This window comes from Pristiophorus japonicus, chromosome 3 (assembly GCF_044704955.1).
Source record: "Pristiophorus japonicus isolate sPriJap1 chromosome 3, sPriJap1.hap1, whole genome shotgun sequence".
Lineage (NCBI taxonomy): Eukaryota > Metazoa > Chordata > Chondrichthyes > Pristiophoridae > Pristiophorus > Pristiophorus japonicus.
In genome coordinates, this window is record NC_091979.1 from 2903898 (window position 1) to 2928521 (window position 24624).

The following is a 24624-nucleotide window of genomic DNA, read 5'->3' on the forward strand; positions in this document are numbered from 1 at the left end:
GAGCTGTAGTGTGAGTGTGTATAATGGTGAGCTAAGTGTGAGTGTATAATGGTGAGCTGTGTGTATAATGGTGAGCTGTGTGTGAGTGTGTATAATGGTGAGCTGTGAGTGTGTCAGTCCCTGTGAGGCGGTGCTGGCTCTCCCTATCGGGACTGTGTCCCTGGCTGTCCCCAGGAGCCGGTCCCTACTTCCTGCCTTGGCCATCAGGGTGTGGGAGGGAGGGGAGCGGAGCGGAGCTTCCCCTGAACCAGCCGAGAGGCAGAGAGCGGAGCAGCCCTGACTGAGCGGCAGCGCTCGCAGCCCGGGTGGGAGCTTGAGCTGAGTTGAGGCTGAGTTGAGTTGGATGGGTGTTTGCGCTGAGCTCCAGTCGCCTGGATGGGCTGCTCCGTGAGCCTGGTCTGCTGCGAGGACATGCCTTACTGTGAGCCAGGTGGAGGGAAGAGCAAAGAGGAGACCGCCCTCCTCCCTCAGGTACCGAGCCTCTGGGTGAACTCGCACTGCTCTCACTGTCGGGGTTATCTCTCTGGGATGGATGCCTTTACACGGGGAGCCCCGCGTCTTTACAGTGAGTTGCGAGCAGGGGAATGTTGTGAATAGAAGCTGTTGGGGGAAATATCTGGATCTTGCCCAACTGAAGGCAAAGTGTTGAAATGATGGCAGGAACACAAAGGGTTTATTATTTAGTTGTGGATTTGAACACAGTCCCGGTGATATATGTGAGGCCCAGGGCGGGGAGCTATACTCATTCACCTGGGAAACGTGAAAGTGAGAGTCTGTGTGAGAGAGAGAGAGAGAGAGAGAGAGTACGAAAACAAGAAACAGGAGAGAGAGAAACAGTGAGACAAAAGAGAGAGAGAAAGGAAGCAGGCTGAGAGACAAACGGTAACTGTACAGAGAAGAAAGATAAAATGGTGAAGACAAGTGATAAACATACCGCCTCCAGCTACACATTTACAGACACTTTCTCAACATGACTTCAAGGGCAGGTTATCATCCGGCACAAAGTGTGTCCTTCTGGTTGTAAACAGGCGTGGGGTGCAGTGATAGCAGCAATGCCCCCCACACACCATGCACAAGATACAATGATAGCAAGGGAGGATGAGATAGGGAATGTGATAATAAAAACAGTGGGTGGGGGAAATTAGCAAGAGAGAGATAAAGAGAACCAGAAACAGAAACTGGGCATATGGATGTATAGAGACTGGGGGAGAGACACGGAGACAGACTCAGAGCGACGGAATGATAGAACTGGACATACAGGTATATTGAGAGTGAGAGTGTGAGACAGAGAGCATGCATGGGTAACCGAGTGATGGAGAGAACTGGCGGAAGAATTAGGTGGTGGCATCAAGTGCCAAGGGATGATTCTGTAAGATGTAACTAGTTGGTTGAAGGATGCGGATACAGCAGGGTACAAGGACTGTGCAATAGGCTGTCGGGTCAGTGCAGGTAAATGTCACCAACTTCCACCACTCATCATGTCATGAACTTTAATTCCTGCAGGTCCATTGGAGAAAATCTAGATCTGGTTAAATCTGGTTAAATGTTCAGTTTTGATTCCAAATCAACTTCTCGATTGAGGAAATATCTTGTACTGGGTGACACACTGACCTTTCATCTCTTGGACCTGGGTTTATAGTTAGACTAATTGGGGTAGTTTGTGTTTCCCATTAGCAGGGCTGCTAATGGGGCATAAACAACTTTTCGTCTGGGCACGGCACCGGTACCCTTTCTTCCTTTCTTCCCTTCCTTCCTTTCTTCCTGTTATGTATTTAACCGCTTGTAACCTACATCACATCTGACCACCAGAGGGGCCGACCTGTTGGAGTCCCAAGGGATCCCAGCATCCCTTGGGAGCACGGTATATAAGCAGGCCACCCACAAGGTACCTGCACTCTGGAACCTTAACAAAGGAGCTAAGGCCACACTTGCTCATTACACACAGTACTCAGTCTCACCATTTATTATGAGTGAAACAATTGGCGACGAGGTAACGAACAACCGCGCGAAAATGCAAAGAACAGTCAGCATCCTGGAGAAGTTCTCAGAGGGGGATGATTGGGAGGCCTTCGTGGAGAGACTCGACCAATACTTCGTGGCCAGTGAGCTGGAAGGGGACGAGAACACAACCAAACGAAGGGCGATCCTCCTAACTGTATTGGCCAACAACCTCTGGTCTCATGAAGAATCTCCTGGCCCCAGCAAAACCAACAGAGAAATCCTACGAAGAATTGTGTACGCTGGTCCGGGAGCACCTAAATCCTAAGGAAAGCGTTTTGATGGCGAGATATCGGTTCTACACGTGTCAACGAGCGGAGGGCCAGGAAGTGGCGAGCTATGTCGCCGAACTAAGGCGCCTTGCAGGACATTGTGAGTTTGAGGGATTCCTAGAACAAATGCTCAGAGACTTTTTTGTACTGGGCATCGGACATGAGACAATCCTTCACGAACTGTTGACTGTAGAAACTCCGAATCTGAGTAAAGCCATAACGATAGCCCAGCATTTATGTTCACCAGCGACAACACCAAGCAGGTTTCGCAGAACAATGAAGTTTCAGCCAGTACTGTGCATAAAGTAACGTCGGTTTTGAGCAGAAATGTACCGGGCAGAACGTACACGCCGGCTGCTGTGGCCCAACCTCAATTGACCCAGAGTCCGCCATCATCTGTTAATGTGAGGCAGTTAACACCCTGTTGGTGCTGCGGAGGTGATCATCGGCCCCATCAATGCTGCTTTAAGCACTATGTGTGCAATGGCTGCAGAACAATGGGACATCTCCAACCAATGTGCAGGCGAGCTGCAAACCCTGCAAACCACCACGTTGCAGAGGAAGATCAATCCACAGTGGATCAGATGGAATTGGAAACTTGTACTGAGGAGGCAGAGGTGTACGGGGTACACACATTCATGACGAAATGCTCACCAATAATGTTGAAAGTTGAACTGAACGGTATTCCAGTGTCTATGGAGCTGGACACGGGGGCAAGTCAGTCCATAATGAGTAAAACGGCCTTCGACAGGCTGTGGGGGAAGAAGGCACACAGGCCCAAGCTCAGCCCCATTCACACCAAACTAAGGACTTACACAAAGGAACTAATCCCTGTAACTGGCAGTGCAGAAGTCAAAATCTCCTGTGACGGAGCAGTACATGAACTCCCGCTGTGGATTGTGCCAGGGGATGGCCCCACATTGTTTGGCAGAAGCTGGCTGGAGAAAATCCGCTGGAACTGGGACGACATCCGAGTATTTTCGTCCGTCAACGACACCGCATGTACCCAGGTTCTAAGCAAGTTCCCTTCGTTATTCGAGCCAGGCATTGGAAGCTTCTCTGAGGCGAAAGTGCAGTTCCATTTGGTTCCCGGTACACGACCCATCCACCACAAGGCACGGACGGTACCGTACATGATGCGTGAAAAAGTGGAAATTGAGCTGGACAGGCTGCAACACGAAGGCATCATCGCCCCGGTGGAATTCAATGACTGTTCCAGTACTCAAGGAGGATGGTACAGTTCGAATTTACGGGGACTATAAAGTAACGATTAACCGTTTTTCGCTGCAGGACCAGTAGCCGCTACCCAAGGCAGACGACCTATTCGCGACCCCGGCTGGAGGGAAGATGTTCACCAAGCTGGACCTGACCTCGGCCTACCTGACGCAGGAGCTGGAGGAATCTTCGAAAGGCCTCGCCTGTATCAACACGCACAAAGATCTGTTAATCTACAACTGGTGCCCGTTCGCGATTCGGTCGGCGGCAGCGATCTTCTAGCGGAATATGTCGTCCTTGCACAGTGGTCTTCCAGGACGACATATTGGTTACAGGTCGGGACACCATGGAGCACTTGAAGAACCTGGAGGAGGTTTTTAGTCGGTTGGATCGCGTGGGGTTCAGTTTGAAACGCTCAAAGTGTGTTTTCCTGGCACAGGATGTCAAATTCTTAGGGAGGAGAATTGCAGCAAACGGCATCAGACCCACCGATGCCAAGACAGAGGCCATCAAGAACGCGCCGTGACCACAGAACGTGACAGAGCTGTGGTCGTTCCTGGGACTCCTTAACTACTTCGATAATTTCCTACCTGGGTTAAGCACCCTGCTAGAGCCCCTACATGCGCTACTGCACAAGGTTGACGACTGGGTATAGGGGAATTCACAAGAGGCTGCCTTTAAGAAAGCCAGAAACTTATTGTGTTCTAACAAACTGCTTGTCCTGTATAACCCATGTAAACGATTGGTGTTAGCTTGCGATGCGTCGTCATACGGGGTCGGGTGTGTGTTATCAACAGGCTAATGAATTGGAAATTTTGCAACCAGTTGCGTATGTATCCAGGAGTTTGTCCAAGGCCGAAAGGGCCTACAGCATGATTGAAAAAGAGGCTCTGGTGTGCGTTTACTGGGTTAAAAAAAAATGCACCAGTACTTATTTGGCCTCCAGTTCGAGCTTGAAACTGACCAGAAGCCGCTCATGTCGCTATTCTTGGAGAGCAAAGTGATTAATACCAATACCTCTGCCCACATCCAAGGATGAGCGCTCACGCTGTTGGCATACAACTATGTAATCCGCCACAGACCGGGCACAGAGAACTGCACAGATGCTCTGTCGGCTACCATTGCCCACCACCGGGGGTGGAAATGGCACAGCCAGCGGACTTGCTCATGGAGGCATTTGAGAACAAGAAATCCCCCATTACGACCAGCCAGGATCCTTTACTGTCCCTGGTTTTAAAAAAAACTGTGTCCTCCATGGGAGCTGGTCCGGTATCCCAGTGGAGATGCAGGAAGCGATTAAGCCGTTCCACAGATGCAAAGGTGAGCTGTCCCTGCAGGCGGACTGTCTTTTGTGGGGCAATCGCGTAGTCTTGCCCAAGAAGGGCAGAGATACGTTCATATGTGAACTGCACAACACCCACCCAGGCATCGTGATGTGAAAGCCACAGCCAGATCCCACATGTGGTGGCCTGGCATCGACTCAGATTTAGTCATGTGCGCCATTGCAACACTTGCTCTCAGTTGAGCAATGCACCCAGAGAGGCACCGCTAAGTTTGTGGTCCTGGCCATCCAAACCGTGGTCGAGGATCCATGTGGACTATGCGGGCCCATTCCTCGGCAGAATGTTTTTGGTTGTCGTGGCGCTTACTCAAAGTGGATTGAATGTGCAATAATGTCTGTGAGCACATCCACGGCCACCATTGAAAGTCTACGAGCTATGTTTGCCACACACGGCTTGCCTGATGTCCGAGTCTGTGACAATGGGCCGTGCTTCACCAGTACTGAATTCAAAGTATTCGTGACCCGCAACGGGATCAAACACGTCACATCTGCCCCGTTCAAGCCCGCATCCAACAGCCAGGCAAAATGGGCAATTCAGACCATCAAACAAAGCTTGAAACACGTGTTGGAAGGCTCCCGGTTGTCCCGAGTACTGCTCAGCTACCGCACCAGACCCCACTCACTCACCGGGATTCCCCCAGCTGAGCTGCTCATGAAAATGGCGCTTAAAACAAGGCTCCCTCTGGTCCACCCTGATCTACATGAGCAAGTGGAGGACAAGCGGCATCAACAAAGTGTGTACCATGACCACGCAAATTTGTCACGCGATATTGAGATCAATGACATTGTGTTTGTGCTCAATTATGGACATGGTCCCAAATGGCTCGCTGGCACAGTCACAGCCAAAGAGGGGAGTAGGGTATTTCAGGTCAAACTGACCAATGGACAAACACACAGAAAACACTTGGACCAAATCAAATTGCGATTCACCAACAGCCAAGAACAACCTGAAGAGGACACTACAAACTTTGACCGTCCAACACACACACAAGTGGCAACTGACATCACAGTTGACCACGAAACCGAACTCACCAGCCTGGCAAGTGTTCTGGTGACTACACGGAGGAATGATGTTATGTATTTAACCCCGTGTAACCTGCATCACACCTGGCCGACCTGTTGGAGTCCCAAGGGATCCCAGCATCCCTTGGGAGCACAGTATATAAACAGGCCACCCATGAGGTACCTGCACTCTGGAACCTTAACAAAGGAGCTAAGGTCACACTTGCTCATTACACACAGTACTCAGTCTGACCATTTATTATGAGTGTAACACTTTTCTTTCTTTCTCTCTTTCTGCCACTCACTGTGTAACCGTACAAAATGAAAGGTTTTGATAGAGTGGATACAGATAGAATGTTCCCACTTGTGGGGAAGAGTATAACTGGAGGCCATCAATACAAGATCATCACAAAGAAATCCAATGGGGAATTCAGGAGAAACTTCTTTACCCAGAGAGCGGTGAGAATGTGGAACTCGCTCCCACAGGGAGTGGTTGAGGCGAATAGTATCGATGCATTTAAGGGGAGGTTAGACAAGTATATGAGGGAGCAGGGAATAGAGGGTTATGCTGATAGATTTAGATGAGGAAAGATGAGAGGAGGCTTGAGTGGAGCAGAAATGCTGGCATGGACTGGTTGGGCCCAGTGGCCTGTTTCTGTGCCGTATATTCTATGTATATTCCAAGTAATAGGTGACCTCCCTATTTTTCTTGCCTGGGGAACTGTATCCTGGTGACTCAATGTCTGTGGAACTGTACCTCAGTGAGAGTCAGTGTGTGTGGGACTGTACCCCAGTGAGAGTCAGTGTGTGTGGGACTGTACCCCGGTAACTAATTTACTAGAGTTTAACTAATTTACTAGAATTCTTTGAGGATATAACGAGCATGGTGGATAGAGGTGTACCGATGGGTGTGGTGTATTTAGATTTCCAAAAGGCATTCGATAAGGTGCCACACAAAAGGTTACTGCAGAAGATAAAGGTATGCGGAGTCAGAGGAAATGTATTAGCATGGATTGAGAATTGGCTGGCTAACAGAAAGCAGAGAGTCGGGATAAATGGGTCCTTTTCGGGTTGGAAATCGGTGGTTAGTGGTGTGCCACAGGGATCGGTGCTGGGACCACAACTGTTTACAATATGCATAGATGACCTGGAAGAGGGGACAGAGTGTAGTGTAACAACATTTGCAGATGACACAAAGATTAGTGGGAAAGCGGGTTGTGTAGAGGACACAGAGAGGCTGCAAAGAGATTTAGATAGGTTAAGCGAATGGGCGAAGGTTTGGCAGATGGAATACAATATTGGAAAGTGTGAGGTCATCCACCTTGGGAAAAAAAACAGTAAAAGGGAATATTATTTGAATGGGGAGAAATTACAACATGCTGAGATGCAGAGGGACCTGGGGTTCCTTGTGCATGAATCCCAAAAAGTTAGATTGCAGGTGCAGCAGATAATCAGGAAGGCGAATGGAATGTTGGCCTTCATTGCGAGAGGGATGGAGTACAAAAGCAGGGAGGTCCTGCTGCAATTGTATAGGGTATTGGTGAGGCCGCACCTGGAGTACTGCGTGCAGTTTTGGTCACCTTACTTAAGGAAGGATATACTAGCTTTGGAGGGGGTACAGAGACGATTCACTAGGCTGATTCCGGAGATGAGGGGGTTACCTTATGATGATAGATTGAGTAGACTGGGTCTTTACTCGTTGGAGTTCAGAAGGATGAGGGGTGATCTTATAGAAACATTTAAAATCATGAAAGGGATAGACAAAATCGAGGCAGAGAGGTTGTTTCCACTGGTCGGGGAGACTAGAACTAGGGGGAATAGCCTCAAAATACGGGGGAGCCAATTTAAAACCGAGTTGAGAAGAAATTTCTTCTCCCAGAGGGTTGTGAATCTGTGGAATTCTCTGCCCAAGGAAGCAGTTGAGGCTAGCTCATTGAATGTATTCAAGTCACAGATAGATAGATTTTTAACCAATAAGGGAATTAAGGGTTACGGGGAGAGGGCGGGTAAGTGGAGCTGAGTCCACGGCCAGATCAGCCATGGTCTTGTTGAATGGCAGAGCAGGCTCGAGGGGCTAGATGGCCTACTCCTGTTCCTAATTCTTATGTTCTTATGAGAGTCAGTGTGCGTGGGACTGTACCCCAGTGAGAGTTAGTGTGTGTGGAACTGTACCCCAGTGAGAGTTATAGAAACATAGAAAATAGGTGCAGGAGTAGGCCATTCGGCCCTTCGAGCCTGCACCGCCATTCAATGAGTTCATGGCTGAACATGCAACTTCAGTACCCCATTCCTGCTTTCTCGCCATACCCCTTGATCCCCCTAGTAGTAAGGACTACATCTAACTCCCTTTTGAATATATTAGTGAATTGGCCTCAACAACTTTCTGTGGTAGAGAATTCCACAGGTTCACCACTCTCTGGGTGAAGAAGTTTCTCCTCATCTTCGTCCTAAATGGCTTACCCCTTATCCTTAGACTGTGACCCCTGGTTCTGGACTTCCCCAACATTGGGAACATTCTTCCTGCATCTAATCTGTCTAAACCCGTCAGAATGTTAAATGTTTCTATGAGATCCCCTCTCATTCTTCTGAACTCCAGTGAATACAAGCCCAGTTGATCCAGTCTTTCTTGATAGGTCAGTCCCACCATCCCGGGAATCAGTCTGGTGAACCTTCGCTGCACTCCCTCAATAGCAAGAATGTCCTTCCTCAAGTTAGGAGACCAAAACTGTACACAATACTCCAGGTGTGGCCTCACCAAGGCCCTGTTCAACTGTAGCAACACCTCCCTGCCCCTGTACTCAAATCCCCTCGCTATGAAGGCCAACATGCCATTTGCTTTGTAAACCACCTGCTGTACCTGCATGTCAACCTTCAATGACTGATGTACCATGACACCCAGGTCTCGTTGCACCTCCCCTTTTCCTAATCTGTCACCATTCAGATAATAGTCTGTCTCTCTGCTCTCTGTTTTTACCACCAAAGTGGATAACCTCACATTTATCCACATTATTCTTCATCTGCCATGCATTTGCCCACTCACCTAACCTATCCAATTCACTCTGCAACCTCATAGCATCCTCCTCGCAGCTCACACTGCCACCCAACTTAGTGTCATCCGCAAATTTGGAGATACTGCATTTAATCCCCTCGTCTAAATCATTAATGTACAATGTAAACAGCTGGGGCCCCAGCATAGAACCTTGCGGTACCCCACTAGTCACTGCCTGCCATTCTGAAAAGTACCCATTTACTCCTACTCTTTGCTTCCTATCTGACAACCAGTTCTCAATCCATGTCAGCACACTACCCCCAATCCCATGTGCTTTAACTTTGCACATTAATCTCTTGTGTGGGACCTTGTCGAAAGCCTTCTGAAAGTCCAAATACACCACATCAACTGGTTCTCCTTTGTCCACTTTACTGGAAACATCCTCAAAAAATTCCAGAAGATTTGTCGAGCATGATTTCCCTTTCACAAATCCCTGCTGACTTGGACCTATCATGTCACCTCTTTCCAAATGTGCTGCTATGGCATCCTTAATAATTGATTCCATCATTTTACCCACTACTGAGGTCAGGCTGACCGGTCTATAATTCCCTGTTTTCTCTCTCCCTCCTTTTTTAAAAAAAGTGTGGTTACATTGGCTACCCTCCACTCCAAAGGAACTGATCCAGAGTCGATGGAATGTTGGAAAATGACTGTCAATGCATCCGCTATTTCCAAGGCCACCTCCTTAATTACTCTGGGATGCAGTCCATCAGGCCCTGGGGATTTATCGGCCTTCAATCCCATCAATTGCCCCAACACAATTTCCCGAGTAATAAGGATTTCCCTCGGTTCCTCCTTCTTACGAGACACTCTGACCCCTTTTAAATCCGGAAGGTTGTTTGTGTCCTCCTTAGTGAATACCGAACCAAAGTACTTGTTCAATTGGTCTGCCATTTCTTTGTTCCCCGTTATGACTTCCCCTGATTCTGACTGCAGGGGACCTATGTTTGTCTTGACTAACCTTTTTCTCTTTACATATCGATAGAAGCTTTTGCAATCCGCCTTAATGTTCCCTGCAAGCTTCCTCTCGTACTCTATTTTCCCTGCCCTAATCAAACCCTTTGTCCTCCTCTGCTGAGTTCTAAATTTCTCCCAGTCCCCGGGTTCACTGCTATTTCTGGCCAATTTGTTTGCCACTTCCTTGGCTTTAATACTATCCCTGATTTCCCTTGATAGCCACGGTTGAGCCACCTTCCCTTTTTTATTTTTACGCCAGACAGGGATGTACAATTGTTGTAGTTCATCCATGCGGTCTCTAAATGTCTGCCATTGCCCATCCACAGTCAACCCCTTAAGTATCATTCGCCAATCTATCCTAGCCAATTCACACCTCATACCTTCAAAGTTACCCTTCTTTAAGTTCTGGACCATGGTCTCTGAATTAACTGTTTCATTCTCCATCCTAATGTAGAATTCCACCATATTATGGTCACTCTGCCCCAAGGGGCCTCGCACAACGAGATTGCTAATTAATCCTCTCTCATTACACAACACCCAGTCTAAGATGGCCTCCCTCCGAGTTAGTTTCTCGACATATTGGTCTAGAAAACCATCCCTTATGCACTCCAGGAAATCCTCCTCCACCGTATTGCTTCCAGTTTGGTTAACCCAATCTATATGCATATTAAAGTCACCCATGATAACTGCTGCACCTTTATTGCATGCACCCCTAATTTCCTGTTTGATGCCCTCCCCAACATCACTACTACTGTTTGGAGGTCTGTACAAAACTCCCACGAATGTTTTTTGCCCTTTGGTGTTCTGCAGCTCTACCCATATCGATTCCACATCATCCAAGCTAATGTCCTTTCTAACTATTGCATTAATCTCCTCTTCAACCAGCAATGCTACCCCACCTCCTTTTCCTTTTATTCTATCCTTCCTGAATGTTGAATACCCCTGGATGTTGAGTTCCTAGCCCTGATCATCCTGGAGACACGTCTCTGTAATCCCAATCACATCATATCAGTTAACATCTAATTGCACAGTTAATTCAGTGTGTGTGGGACTGTACCCCAGTGAGAGTCAGTGTGTGTGGGACTGTACCCCAATGAGAGTCAGTGTGTGTTGGACAGTACCCCAGTGAGAGTCAGTGTGTGTGGGACCGTACCCCAGTGAGAGTCAGTGTGTGTGGAACTGTACCCCAGTGAGAGTCAGTGTGTGTGGGACTGTACCCCGGTGAGAGTCAGTGTGTGTGGGACTGTACCCCAGTTAAGAGTCAGTGTGTGTGGAACTGTACCCCAGTGAGAGTCAGTGTGTGTGGGACTGTACCCCAGTGAGAGTCAGTGTGTGTGGGACTGTACCCCAGTGAGAGTCAGTGTGTGTGGAACTGTACCCCAGTGAGAGTCAGTGTGTGTGGAACTGTACCCCAGTGAGAGTCAGTGTGTGTGGGACTGTACCCCAGTGAGAGTCAGTGTGTGTGGAACTGTACCCCAGTGAGAGTCAATGTGTGTTGGACTGTACCCCAGTGAGAGTCAGTGTGTGTGGAACTGTACCCCAGTGAGAGTCAGTGTGTGTGGGACTGTACCCCAGTGAGAGTCAGTATGTGTGGGACTGTACCCCAGTGAGAGTCAGTGCGTGTGGGACTGTACCCCAGTGAGAGTCAGTGTGTGTGGGACTGTACCCCAGTGAGAGTTAGTGTGCGTGGGACTGTACCCCAGTGTGAGTCAGTGTGCGTGGGACTGTACCCCAGTGAGAGTCAGTGTGCGTGGGACTGTACCCCAGTGAGAGTCAGTGTGCGTGGGACTGTATCCCAGTGAGAGTCAATGTGTGTGGGATTGTACCCCAGTGAGAGTCAGTGTGTGTGGGACTGTACCCCAGTGAGAATCAGTGTGTGTGGGACTGTACCCCAGTGAGAATCAGTGTGTGTGGGATTGTACCCCAGTGAGAGTCAGTGTGTGTGGGACTGTACCCCAGTGAGAATCAGTGTGTGTGGGACTGTACCCCAGTGAGAGTCAGTGTGCGTGGGACTGTATCCCAGTGAGAGTCAATGTGTGTGGGATTGTACCCCAGTGAGAGTCAGTGTGTGTGGGACTGTACCCCAGTGAGAATCAGTGTGTGTGGGACTGTACCCCAGTGAGAATCAGTGTGTGTGGGATTGTACCCCAGTGAGAGTCAGTGTGTGTGGGACTGTACCCCAGTGAGAATCAGTGTGTGTGGGACTGTACCCCAGTGAGAGTCAGTGTGTATGGGACTGTACCCCAGTGAGAATCAGTGTGTGTGTGACTGTACCCCAGTGAGAGTCAGTGTGTGTGGGACTGTACCCCAGTGAGAGTCAGTGTGTGTGGGATTGTACCCCAGTGAGAGTCAGTGTGTGTGGGACTGTACCCCAGTGAGAGTCAGTGTGTGTGGGACTGTACCCCAGTGAGAGTCAGTGTGTGTGGGACTGTACCCCAGTGAGAGTCAGTGTGTGTGGGACCCGTACCCCAGTGAGAGTCAGTGTGTGTGGGACTGTACCCCAGTGAGAGTCAGTGTGTGTGGGACTGTACCCCAGTGAGAGTCAGTGTGTGTGGGACTGTACCCCAGTGAGAGTCAGTGTGTGTGGGACTGTACCCCAGTGAGAATCAGTGTGTGTGGGACTGTACCCCAGTGAGAGTCAGTGTGTGTGGGACTGTACCCCAGTGAGAATCAGTGTGTGTGGGATTGTACCCCAGTGAGAGTCAGCGTGTGTGGGACTGTACCCCAGTGAGAGTCAGTGTGTGTGGGACTGTACCCCAGTGGGAGTCAGTGTGTGTGGGACTGTACCCCAGTGAGAATCAGTGTGTGTGGGACTGTACCCCAGTGAGAGTCAGTGTGTGTGGGACTGTACCCCAGTGAGAGTCAGTGTGTGTGGGATTGTACCTCAGTGAGAGTCAGTGTGTGTGTGACTGTACCCCAGTGAGAGTCAGTGTGTGTGGGACTGTACCCCAGTGAGAGTCAGTGTGTGTGGGATTGTACCCCAGTGAGAGTCAGTGTGTGTGTGGGACTGTACCCCAGTGAGAGTCAATGTGTGTGGGACTGTACCCCAGTGAGAGTCAATGTGTGTGGCACTGTACCCCAGTGAGAGTCAGTGTGTGTGCGACTGTACCCCAGTGAGAGTCAGTGTGTGTGGGACTGTACCCCAGTGAGAGTCAGTGTGTGTGGGACTGTACCCCAGTGAGAGTCAGTGTGTGTGGGACTGTACCCCAGTAAGAGTCAGTGTGTGTGGGACTGTACCCCAGTGAGAGTCAGTGTGTGTGCGACTGTACCCCAGTGAGAGTCAGTGTGTGTGCGACTGTACCCCAGTGAGAGTCAGTGTGTGTGCGACTGTACCCCAGTGAGAGTCAGTGTGTGTGGGACTGTACCCCAGTGAGAGTCAGTGTGTGTGCGACTGTACCCCAGTGAGAGTCAGTGTGTGTGGGACTGTACCCCAGTGAGAGTCAGTGTGTGTGGGACACGTACCCCAGTGAGAGTCAGTGTGTGTGGGACTGTACCCCAGTGAGAGTCAGTGTGTGTGGGACACGTACCCCAGTGAGAGTCAGTGTGTGTGCGACTGTACCCCAGTGAGAGTCAGTGTGTGTGCGACTGTACCCCAGTGAGAGTCAGAATGTGCGACTGTACCCCAGTGAGAGTCAGTGTGTGTGCGACTGTACCCCAGTGAGAGTCAGTGTGTGTGCGACTGTACCCCAGTGAGAGTCAGTGTGTGTGGGACTGTACCCCAGTGAGAGTCAGTGTGTGTGGGACTGTACCCCAGTGAGTCAGTGTGTGTGCGACTGTACCCCAGTGAGAGTCAGTGTGTGTGCGACTGTACCCCAGTGAGAGTCAGTGTGTGTGGGACTGTACCCCAGTGAGAGTCAGTGTGTGTGACTGTACCCCAGTGAGAGTCAGTGTGTGTGCGACTGTACCCCAGTGAGAGTCAGTGTGTGGGACTGTACCCCAGTGAGAGTCAGTGTGTGTGCGACTGTACCCCAGTGAGAGTCAGTGTGTGGGACTGTACCCCAGTGAGAGTCAGTGTGTGTGCGACTGTACCCCAGTGAGAGTCAGTGTGTGTGGGACTGTACCCCAGTGAGAGTCAGTGTGTGTGCGACTGTACCCCAGTGAGAGTCAGTGTGTGTGCGACTGTACCCCAGTGATAGTCAGTGTGTGTGGGACTGTACCCCAGTGAGAGTCAGTGTGTGTGGGACTGTACCCCAGTGAGAGTCAGTGTGTGTGGGACTGTACCCCAGTGGTCTGGTAAAGTGGGCCTTCATGGTCAAGCGACTTATTAGCCACCATTCAGTGGAATCCTTGAGATAAGAGCACTGGTCTGGAAACGGAGATTGATAGATTATCAAGCGATATGGAGCTAAGCGGATGCATGGAGTTCAGGTACAGATCAGTCATGATCTAATTGAATAGCAGAACAGTGTCAAGGTTCTGAATGGTCTACTCCTGTTCAATATTCCCCCTAATTGTTTTTGCATTTCCAGCTCCTGTCAGGGGCCCATTCACAGAACTTTAAAATTGCAAAAGCCAGTCCTGGCCTGCGTGCGATCACCAGAGAGCAGTGCGGGAACATTACCCCTGATCCTGTGCAACACTCTAGAGACTTCAGCACAAAAATCTAGGCTGACACTCCCAGTGTAGGACCAAGGGAGGATTGAAATGTTAAACCGAGGCCCCGTCTGCTCTCTCAGGTGGATGTAAAAGATCCACGGCATTATTTCGAAGAAGAGATGGGGAGTTATCCCTAGTGTCCCAGGGCCAATATTTATCCCTCAATCAACATCCCTAAAAAAACAGATTATCTGGTCATTATCACATTGCTGTGTGTGGGAGCTTGCTGTGCACCAATTGGCTGCTGGTTTCCTACATCACAAAAGTGACTACACTCCAAAAGTACTTCATTGGCTGTAAAGCGCTTTGGGACGTCCTGAGGTCGTGAAAGGCGCTATAGAAATGCAATTCTTTCTTACTTTAACAGGCTCGAGGGGCTGAATGGGCCTCCTCCTGTTCCTGTGCAACAGGCTCGAGGGGCTGAATGGCCTCCTCCTGTTCCTAATGTAACAGGCCCGAGGGGCTGAATGGCCTCCTCCTGTTCCTAATGTAACAGGCTCGAGGGGCTGAATGGCCTCCTCCTGTTCCTAATGTAACAGGCCCGAGGGGCTGAATGGGCCTCCTCCTGTTCCTGTGTAACAGGCTCGAGGGGCTGAATGGCCTCCTCCTGTTCCTGTGTAACAGGCTCGAGGGGCTGAATGGCCTCCTCCTGTTCCTGTGTAACAGGCTCGAGGGGCTGAATGGGCCTCCTCCTGTTCCTGTGTAACAGGCTCGAGGGGCTGAATGGCCTCCTCCTGTTCCTGTGCAACAGGCTCGAGGGGCTGAATGGCCTCCTCCTGTTCCTGTGTAACAGGCTCGAGGGGCTGAATGGGCCTCCTCCTGTTCCTGTGTAACAGGCTCGAGGGGCTGAATGGGCCTCCTCCTGTTCCTGTGCAACAGGCTCGAGGGGCTGAATGGCCTCCTCCTGTTCCTGTGTAACAGGCTCGAGGGGCTGAATGGGCCTCCTCCTGTTCCTGTGTAACAGGCTCGAGGGGCTGAATGGCCTCCTCCTGTTCCTGTGTAACAGGCTCGAGGGGCTGAATGGCCTCCTCCTGTTCCTGTGTAACAGGCTCGAGGGGCTAAATGGACCTCCTCCTGTTCCTGTGTAACAGGCTCGAGGGGCTGAATGGGCCTCTTCCTGTTCCTGTGTAACAGGCTCGAGGGGCTGAATGGGCCTCCTCCTGTTCCTGTGTAACAGGCTCAAGGGGCTGAATGGGCCTCCTCCTGTTCCGGTGTAACAGGCTCGAGGGGCTGAATGGCCTCCTCCTGTTCCTGTGTAACAGGCTCGAGGGGCTGAATGGCCTCCTCCTGTTCCTGTGTAACAGGCTCAAGGGGCTGAATGGGCCTCCTCCTGTTCCTGTGTAACAGGCTCGAGGGGCTGAATGGCCTCCTCCTGTTCCTGTGTAAAAGGCTCGAGGGGCTGAATGGCCTTCTCCTGTTCCTGTGTAACAGGCTCGAGGGGCTGAATGGCCTCCTCCTGTTCCTGTGTAAAAGGCTCGAGGGGCTGAATGGGCCTCCTCCTGTTCCTGTGTAACAGGCTCGAGGGGCTGAATGGCCTCCTCCTGTTCCTGTGTAACAGGCTCGAGGGGCTGAATGGCCTCCTCCTGTTCCTGTGTAACAGGCTCGAGGGGCTGAATGGGCCTCCTCCTGTTCCTGTGTAACAGGCTCGAGGGGCTGAATGGCCTCCTCCTGTTCCTGTGCAACAGGCTCGAGGGGCTGAATGGCCTCCTCCTGTTCCTGTGTAACAGGCTCGAGGGGCTGAATGGGCCTCCTCCTGTTCCTGTGTAACAGGCTCGAGGGGCTGAATGGCCTCCTCCTGTTCCTGTGTAACAGGCTCGAGGGGCTGAATGGCCTCCTCCTGTTCCTGTGTAACAGGCTCGAGGGGCTAAATGGACCTCCTCCTGTTCCTGTGTAACAGGCTCGAGGGGCTGAATGGGCCTCTTCCTGTTCCTGTGTAACAGGCTCGAGGGGCTGAATGGGCCTCCTCCTGTTCCTGTGTAACAGGCTCAAGGGGCTGAATGGGCCTCCTCCTGTTCCGGTGTAACAGGCTCGAGGGGCTGAATGGCCTCCTCCTGTTCCTGTGTAACAGGCTCGAGGGGCTGAATGGCCTCCTCCTGTTCCTGTGTAACAGGCTCAAGGGGCTGAATGGGCCTCCTCCTGTTCCTGTGTAACAGGCTCGAGGGGCTGAATGGCCTCCTCCTGTTCCTGTGTAAAAGGCTCGAGGGGCTGAATGGCCTTCTCCTGTTCCTGTGTAACAGGCTCGAGGGGCTGAATGGCCTCCTCCTGTTCCTGTGTAACAGACTCGAGGGGTTGAAAGGCCTCCTCCTGTTCCTGTGTAACAGACTCGAGGGGTTGAAAGGCCTCCTGGTTTTGTTTCCTGGTCGAAAATAAAATGCACAAGAATTCAGATCATTTTCTAGAGAGAGAGTCTTTGATGGGAGTCCACGGATTAAAATCCACAGATTGACTGTAAGCGGATCCACAGGCTGGGACAGGCGAGTGTGGAACATACAGTGGGAGTGAGCAGATTGAGTTACTCTGCCTCAAAACTGCAGCACAAAGTATTTCCTGACTTATTCTGTTTCTCTCTGTTGCCAATTCTGAAACCACAAAATATCACTAAGCTTGCCAATATCGGGTTCAAATGGCACTATAGTATCTGGAAATGGGGGCAGGGAAGCAGGAAACTGGGAGAGGTCTGACTAGTGAGGAAGGTGCAAGGGAAAACCCACTCATACATGGCCTGAGCAACGAATTCTGAGACTTGAGGATTTAATTGAGATTTTACTGAGTCTGAGAATTCCTTAAGGCCTGCAGAATCCGTCAAAGATAGTCACAGTCACCCACAGTCATCAAACTGCTGGGATTGTTGTCGCACAAAACACACAACATTTCCCCCAGCGCTGTCAGTCCCAGGGTGAGAGTTTGAGCAGTCTACTGTTTACATAGATAGGTAGAACTTGCATTTCTGTAGCCTCTTTCACAACCTCAGGACATCCCAATGTGCTTTGCAGCAGGCGGGGTCTCAGTTTAACATCCTTTCCAAAAGACGGCATCTCCGACAGTGCAGCGCTCCCTCAGTACTGCCCCTCCGACAGTGCGGCACTCCCTCAGTACTGCCCCTCCGACAGTGCGGCACTCCCTCAGTACTGCCCCTCCGACAGTGCGGCACTCCCTCAGTACTGCCCCTCCGACTGTGCAGCGCTCCCTCAGTACTGCCCCTCCGACAGTGCCGCACTCCCTCAGAACTGGCCCTCCGACAGTGCGGCACTCCCTCAGTACTGCCCCTCCGACAGTGCCGCACTCCCTCAGAACTGGCCCTCCGACAGTGCGGCACTCCCTCAGTACTGCCCCTCCGACAGTGCAATGCTACCTCAGTACTGCCCCTCCGACAGTGCAATGCTACCTCATTACTGACCCCTCCGACAGTGCGGCACTCCCTCAGTACTGCCCCTCCGACAGTGCGGCGCTCTCTCAGTACTGCCCCTCCGACAGTGCGGCGCTCCCTCAGTACTGCGCCTCCGACAGTGCGGCGCTCCCTCAGTACTGCCCCTCCGACAGTGCGGCACTCCCTCAGTACTGCCCCTCCGACAGTGCGGCGCTCCCTCAGTACTGCCCCTCCGACAGTGCGGCGCTCCCTCAGTACTGCCCCTCCGACAGTGCGGCACTCTCTCAGTACTGCCCCTCCGACAGTGCAGCACTCCCTCAGTACTGCCCCTCCGACAGTGCGGCACTCTCTCAGTACTGCCCCTCCGACAGTGCAGCACTCCCTCAGTACTGCCCCTCCGACAGTGCGGCACTCCCTCAGTACTGCCCCTCCGACAGTGCAGCACTCCCTCAGTACAGCCCCTCCGACAGTGCGGCACTCCCTCAGTACAGCCCCTCCGACAGTGCGGCACTCCCTCAGTACTGCCCCTCCGACAGTGCGGCACTCTCTCAGTACTGCCCCTCCGACAGTGCAGCACTCCCTCAGTACTGCCCCTCCGACAGTGGGGCACTCCCTCAGTACTACACTGGAGTGTCAGGGTGAATTATGGGCTCAATCTCTGGAGTGGGATGTGAACTCGCAGCCTTCTTACTCAAAGCTTCCCACTGAGCCACGGCTGACACTGTAAGAGATGCCCACATCAAAACAAGACACAAACATTGTTCAAAGTGGCAAAACTGGTAGTAAATCATTTTCTACCCGGCCCACCCCTGCTTTCTCTGTTTCTCTTTTCTTATATTTGTCTTTGTTCGATCACAATCCCCTGGCTGTAGGATGTGGGAATGTTTTCTGTTAAAACAAGTGACAGTGATGGAGGTACTGGTATCCCAGCATGCACAGTAAGAGAGAAAGTCCTGTATTGGACTTCAGGTACACAGCTGACCAGAGAGAGCACGGGGTTAGATACAGAGCAAAGCTCCCTCTACACTGTCCCATCAAACACTCCCAGGGCAGGTACAGGGGGTTAGATACAGAGTAAAGCTCCCTCTACACTGTCCCATCAAACACTCCCAGGGCAGGTACAGGGGGTTAGATACAGAGTAAAGCTTCCTCTACACTGTCCCATCAAACACTCCCAGGGCAGGTACAGCACGGGGTTAGATACAGAGTAAAGCTCCCTCTGCACTGTCCCATCAAACACTCCCAGGGCAAGTACAGCACAGGTTAGATATTGAGTAAAGCTCCCTCTACACTTTCGTATCAAACACTCCCAGGGCAGATACAGCACGGGGTTAGATACAGAGTAAAGCTCCCTCTGCACTGTCCCATCAAACACTCCCAGGGCAGGTACAGCACGGGGTTAGATACAGAGTAAAGCTCTCTCTAAACTGTCCCATCAAACACTCCCAGGGCAGGTACAGCACGGGGTTAGATACAGAGTAAACTCCCTCTGCACTGTCCCATCAAACACTCCCAGGGCAGGTACAACACGCGGTTAGATACAGAGTAAAGCTCCTTCAACACTGTCCCATCAAACGCTCCCAGGACAGGTACAGCACGGGGTTAAATACAGAATAAAGCTTCCTCTACACTGTCCCATCAAACACTCCCAGGGCAGGTACAGGGGGTTAGATACAGAGTAAAGCTCCCTCTACACTGTCCCATCAAACACTCCCAGGCCAGGTACATCACGGGGTTAGATATATTGTGTTGGAGGGGTCCCACAGTTTGAGGGGAGAGGGAGGGAGGGGATGGGTCCCACAGTTTGAGGGAGTGGAACATGGCGTTAGCTATCTATGTCGGTCACACACCCGACTGAAACAGATGTCCGAGACACGTGGGATTGATGGGATGAATGGCTTTTCATTGGCCCACAAGTTGTAATGTTCCTCTGCATGAGTCAAGCATCAAGCTGTTATCAGTTACATGTGACACTGAGACAGTTAGTGACGTCGTAATGTTCGACACACTGGTGTATTGGGACCACTCCCCCCGCCCCCGTTTTATCACACTGGATGAACACTGAGTCCGCACACACTTTTCTCCAGGAGCGTCTTGCCTTTAGATTGCCAGTGACAATGATTTCAGACTTCGGTTCTGTCGAGTTCCACTGAAATCAGAGACAGCTTTTCCAACAAACAGCGGTGCTCTTTTCTTCGAGGAAGCTCTGAGCCACTGATTTCCCTTGGTTTGAAAGCTCTCTGTGACAGTCTTACCATCGAAGGGCGATCGCAGGACTTCCCATCAAAGTCGGCATTTAACTGATAAGGCAGCAAAACTTCCTGTGTATTGGACTGACTCACGTTCGTGTTGTAAAATCTAAGAGCCATTAAAAGGGAACAATTCCCTCCCATCTGGTACTGTACACCCCGTGTGTGTCTCAGTATCTCCTGTACATGTACAGTACACAACGGGTAAACATCGAAAACATAGAAAATAGGTGCAGGAGCAGGCCATTCAGCCCTTCGATCCTGCAGCGCCATTCAATAAGATCATGGCTGATCATTCCCTCAGTACCCCTTTCCTGCTTTCTCTCCATACCCCTTGATCCCTTTAGCCGTAAGGGCCATATCTAACTCCCCTTTGAATATATCCAATGAACTGGCATCAACAACTCTCTGAGTGAAGAAGTTTCTCCTCATCTCAGTCCGAAATGGCCTATCTCTTATCCTAAGACTATGTCCCCGGGTTCTGGATTTTCCCAACATCGGGAACATTCTTTCCGCATCTAACCTGTCCAGTCCGGTCAGAATCTTCTATGTTTCTATGAGACCCCTCTCATCCTTGAAAACTCCAGTGAATAAAGGACCAGTTGATCCAGTCTCTCCTCATATGACAGTCTAGCCATCCCTGGAATCAGTCTGGTGAACCTTTGCTGCACTCCCTCAATAGCAAGAACGTCCTTCCTCAGATTAGGAGACCAAAACTGAAAATACTATTCCAGGTGAGGCCTCACTAAGGTCCTGTGCAACTGCAGTAAGACCTCCCTGCTCCTATACTCAAATCCCCTAGCTATCAAGGCCAACATATCATTTGCCTTCTTCACCGCCTGTTGTACCTGCATGCCAACTTTCAATGACTGATGAACCATGACACCCATGTCTCGTTGCATCTCCCCTTTTTCTAATCTGCCGCCATTCAGATAATATTCTGCCTTTGTGTTTTTGCCCCCGAAAATGGATAACCTCATATTTATCCATATTATACTCATCTGCCACGCATTTGCCCACTCACCTAACCTGTCCAAGTCACCCTGCAGCCTCTTAGCGTCCTCCTCACAGCTCACAGCGCCACCCAGTTTAGTGTCATCTGCAAACTTGGAGATATTACACAAAATTCCTTCATTGAAATCATAGATGTATATTGTAAATAGCTGAGGTCCCAGCACTGAGCCCTGCGGCACTCCACTAGTCACTGCCTACCATTCTGAAAAGGACTCATTTTCCCGTCTTTCTGCTTCCTGTCTGCCAACCAGTTCTCTATCCACGTCAGTACACTACCCCCAATACCATGCGCTTTGATTTTGCACACCAATCTCTTGTGCGGGACCTTGTCAAAAACCTTTTGAAAGTCCAAATCCACCACATCCACTGGTTCTCCCTTGTCCACTCTGCTAGTTACATCCTCAAAAAATTCCAGAAGATTCGTCGAGCATGATTTCCCTTTCATAAATCCATGCTGACTTGGACTGATCCTGTCACTGCTTTCCAAATGCGCTGCTATTTCATCCTTAATGATTGATTCCAACATTTTCCCCACTACTGATGTCAGGCTAACCGGTCTATAATTACCCGTTTTCTCTCTCCCTCCTTTTTTAAAAAGTGGTGTTACATTAGCTACTCTCCAGTCCATAGGAACTGATCCAGAGTCGATAGACTGTTGGAAAATGATTACCAATGCATCCACTATTTCTAGGGCCACTTCCTTAAGTACTCTGGGATGCAGACTATCAGGCCCCAGGGATTTATCGGCTTTCAATCCCATCAATTTCTCGAACACAATTTCCCGCCTAATAAGGATATCCTTCAGTTCCTCCTCCTCCTCGTACATTCGGAAGGTTATTTGTGTCTTCCTTCGTGAAGACAGAACCAAAGTATTTGTTCAATTGGTCTGCCATTTCTTTGTTCCCCATTATAAATTCACCTGAATCTGACTGCAAGGGACCTACGTTTGTCTTCACTAATCTTTTTCTCTTCACATATTTATAGAAGCTTTTGCAGTCCATTTTAATGTTCCCTGCAAGCTTCTTCTCGTACTCTATTTCTCCTGCCCTAATCAAACCCTTTTTCCTCCTCGGCTGAGTTCTAAATTTCTCCCAGTCCCCAGGTTCGCTGCTATTTCTGGCCAATTTGTATGCCACTTCCTTGGCTTTAATGCTATCCCTGATTTCCCTTGTTAGCCACGGTTGAGCCACCTTCCCTTTTTTATTTTTATGCCAGACAGGGATGTACAATTGTTGTAGTTCATCCATGCGGTCTCTAAATGTCTGCCATTGCCCATCCACTGTCAACCCCTTAAATATCATTCGCCAATCTATCCTAGCCAATTCACACCTCATACCTTCAAAGTTACCCTTCTTTAAGTTCTGGACCATGGTCTCTGAATTAACTGTTTCACTCTCCATCCTAATGTAAAATTCCACCATATTATGGTCACTCTTCCCCAAGGGGCCTCGCACAACGAGATTGCTAATGAATCCTTTCTCATTACATAACACCCAGTCTAAGATGGCCTCCCCCCTCGTTGGTTCCTCGACGTATTGGTCCAGAAAACCATCCCTTATGCACTCCAGGAAATACTCCTCCACCGTATTGCTACCAGTTTGGTTAGCCCAATCTATATGCATATTAAAGTCACCCATGATAACTGCTGCACCTTTATTGCATGCACCCCTAGTTTCCTGTTTGATGCCCTTCCCAACATCACTACTACTGCTTGGAGGTCTGTACACAACTCCCACTAGCGTTTTCTGCCCTTTGGTATTCCTGTCCAGCACTCTGGGCCTTGGTTACCAGATAGGGTTACCACGTCTGATTGGCCGTATTCCTGCAAGGTTCATCAGATGACCTCTAACTGCCTTACCCAGTCGAACATCCTTTCTCCCATCTCCAATATCCCTATAACTGGAGATCACATGGCTTCGGTTGGAATCGAGTGTAGAATGTTTCAGTATAAGGGGTGTCGCATTTGTGGTAAGGCGGAATGGTTGGGGCTGGGTGCTCTTTGCCTTTCCGTCGTTGTTCATAGGTTTATATGTAACCTTTCGGGCTGCTGACCGAGGGCCGTGCGGATCTTTATCGGCCGACGCGGACACGATGGGCTGGAATGGCCTCCTTCTGTGCTGTAAATTTCTATGTTTCTATGTAACTAGTAAAAAGTGTTCAAAGCAAATGAAAAAAACAGAGAAATGTTTTTGAATGGCCCTGTGATAATTCTCCTAAATTGCTGGCGACACAGTTTAAAAAAAAAAATTAATTCCAGATTGGGTGTCGATGGCCAGGCCGGCATTTATTGTCCATCCCTAATTGCCCCTTGAGAAGGTGGTGGTGAGCTCCTTCTTGAGCCGCTGCAGTCCGTGTGGTGAAGGTGCTCCCACAGTGCTGTTAGGGAGGGAGTTCCAGGATTGTGACCCAGCGACGATGAAGGAACGGCCGATATATTTCCCAGTCAGGATGGTGTGTGACTGGGAGAGGAACGTGGAGGTGGTTGTGTTCCCATGGACCTGCTGCCCTTGTCCTTCTCGGTGGTAGAGGTCGCGGGTTTGGGAGGTGCTGCCGAAGAAGCCTTGGCGAGTTGCTGCAGTGCATCTTGTAGATGGTGCACACTGCAGCCAGGGGGCGCCGGTGGTGGAGGGAGTGAATGTTGAAGGTGGTGGGTAGCGGGCTGATCAAGCGGGGCTGCTTTGTCCTGGATGGTGTCGAGCTTCTCGAGTGTTGTTGGAGCTGCAACTCATCCAGGCAAGTGGAGAGTGTTCCATCACACTCCTGACTTGTGCCTTGTAGATGGTGGGAAGGCTTTGGGGAGTCAGGAGGTAAGACTCCAGCCAGTGGGGAGTTTTCCAATTCCCTTTGACTTCAATTTTACTGGGGCTCCTTGATGCCACACTCTGTCAAATGCTGCCTTGATGTCAAGGGCTGGCACTCTCACCTTACCTCTGGAGTTCAGCTCTTTTGTCCATAATAACATAAGAAATAGAAACAATGAAAGAAACAGAAATATAGAAATTTACAGCGCAGAAGGAGGCCATTCCGGCCCATCGTGTCCTCACCAGCCGACAAAGAGCCACACGGCCCTCGGTCAGCAGCCCTGAAGGTTACATATAAACCTATGAACAATGGCGGAAAGGCAAAGAGCACCCAGCCCAACCAGTCCGTTTCACACACTGCGACACCCCTTATACTGAAACATTCTACACTCCACCCCAACCAGAGCCATGTGATCTCCTGAGAGAGGCAAAAACCAGATAAAAACCCAGGCCAATTTAGGGAGAAAAAATCTGGGAAAATTCCTCTCCGACCCATCCAGGCGATCGACACTAGTCCAGGAGATCACCCTGGCCGTATTCTATCCCCTGCAGTACTTACCATTATATCTGCACCGTCCAACAAAAGGTCATCCAGTCTAATCCCAATTACCAGCTCTAGGTCCGTAACCCTGCAGGTTACTGCACTTTAAGTGCCCATCCAACCATCTCTTAAAAGTGGTGAGGGTTTCTGCATCCACCACTCTTCCAGGCAGCGAGTTCCAGATCCCACAACCCTCTGCATAAAGAAGCCCCCCCTCAAAT

At 50.4% G+C, this 24624-nt stretch overlaps 1 protein-coding gene across 2 annotated transcripts in view; it reads left to right on the forward strand.

Annotated features, from left to right (window-relative positions):
• The first annotated feature begins 297 nt into the window (after positions 1 to 297).
• The window catches only part of LOC139259631 (tensin-1-like), an 875917-nt gene continuing 851590 nt past the window's right edge, over positions 298 to 24624 (forward strand). The window contains exon 1 of one of the 2 annotated variants that reach the window (XM_070875129.1): positions 298 to 471. In XM_070875129.1, the coding sequence (XP_070731230.1) occupies positions 376 to 471 (96 nt within the window). In that variant the 5' untranslated portion in view covers positions 298 to 375. The remainder of the gene's footprint in view (positions 472 to 24624) is intronic. The other variant, XM_070875131.1, reaches the window with a different exon arrangement.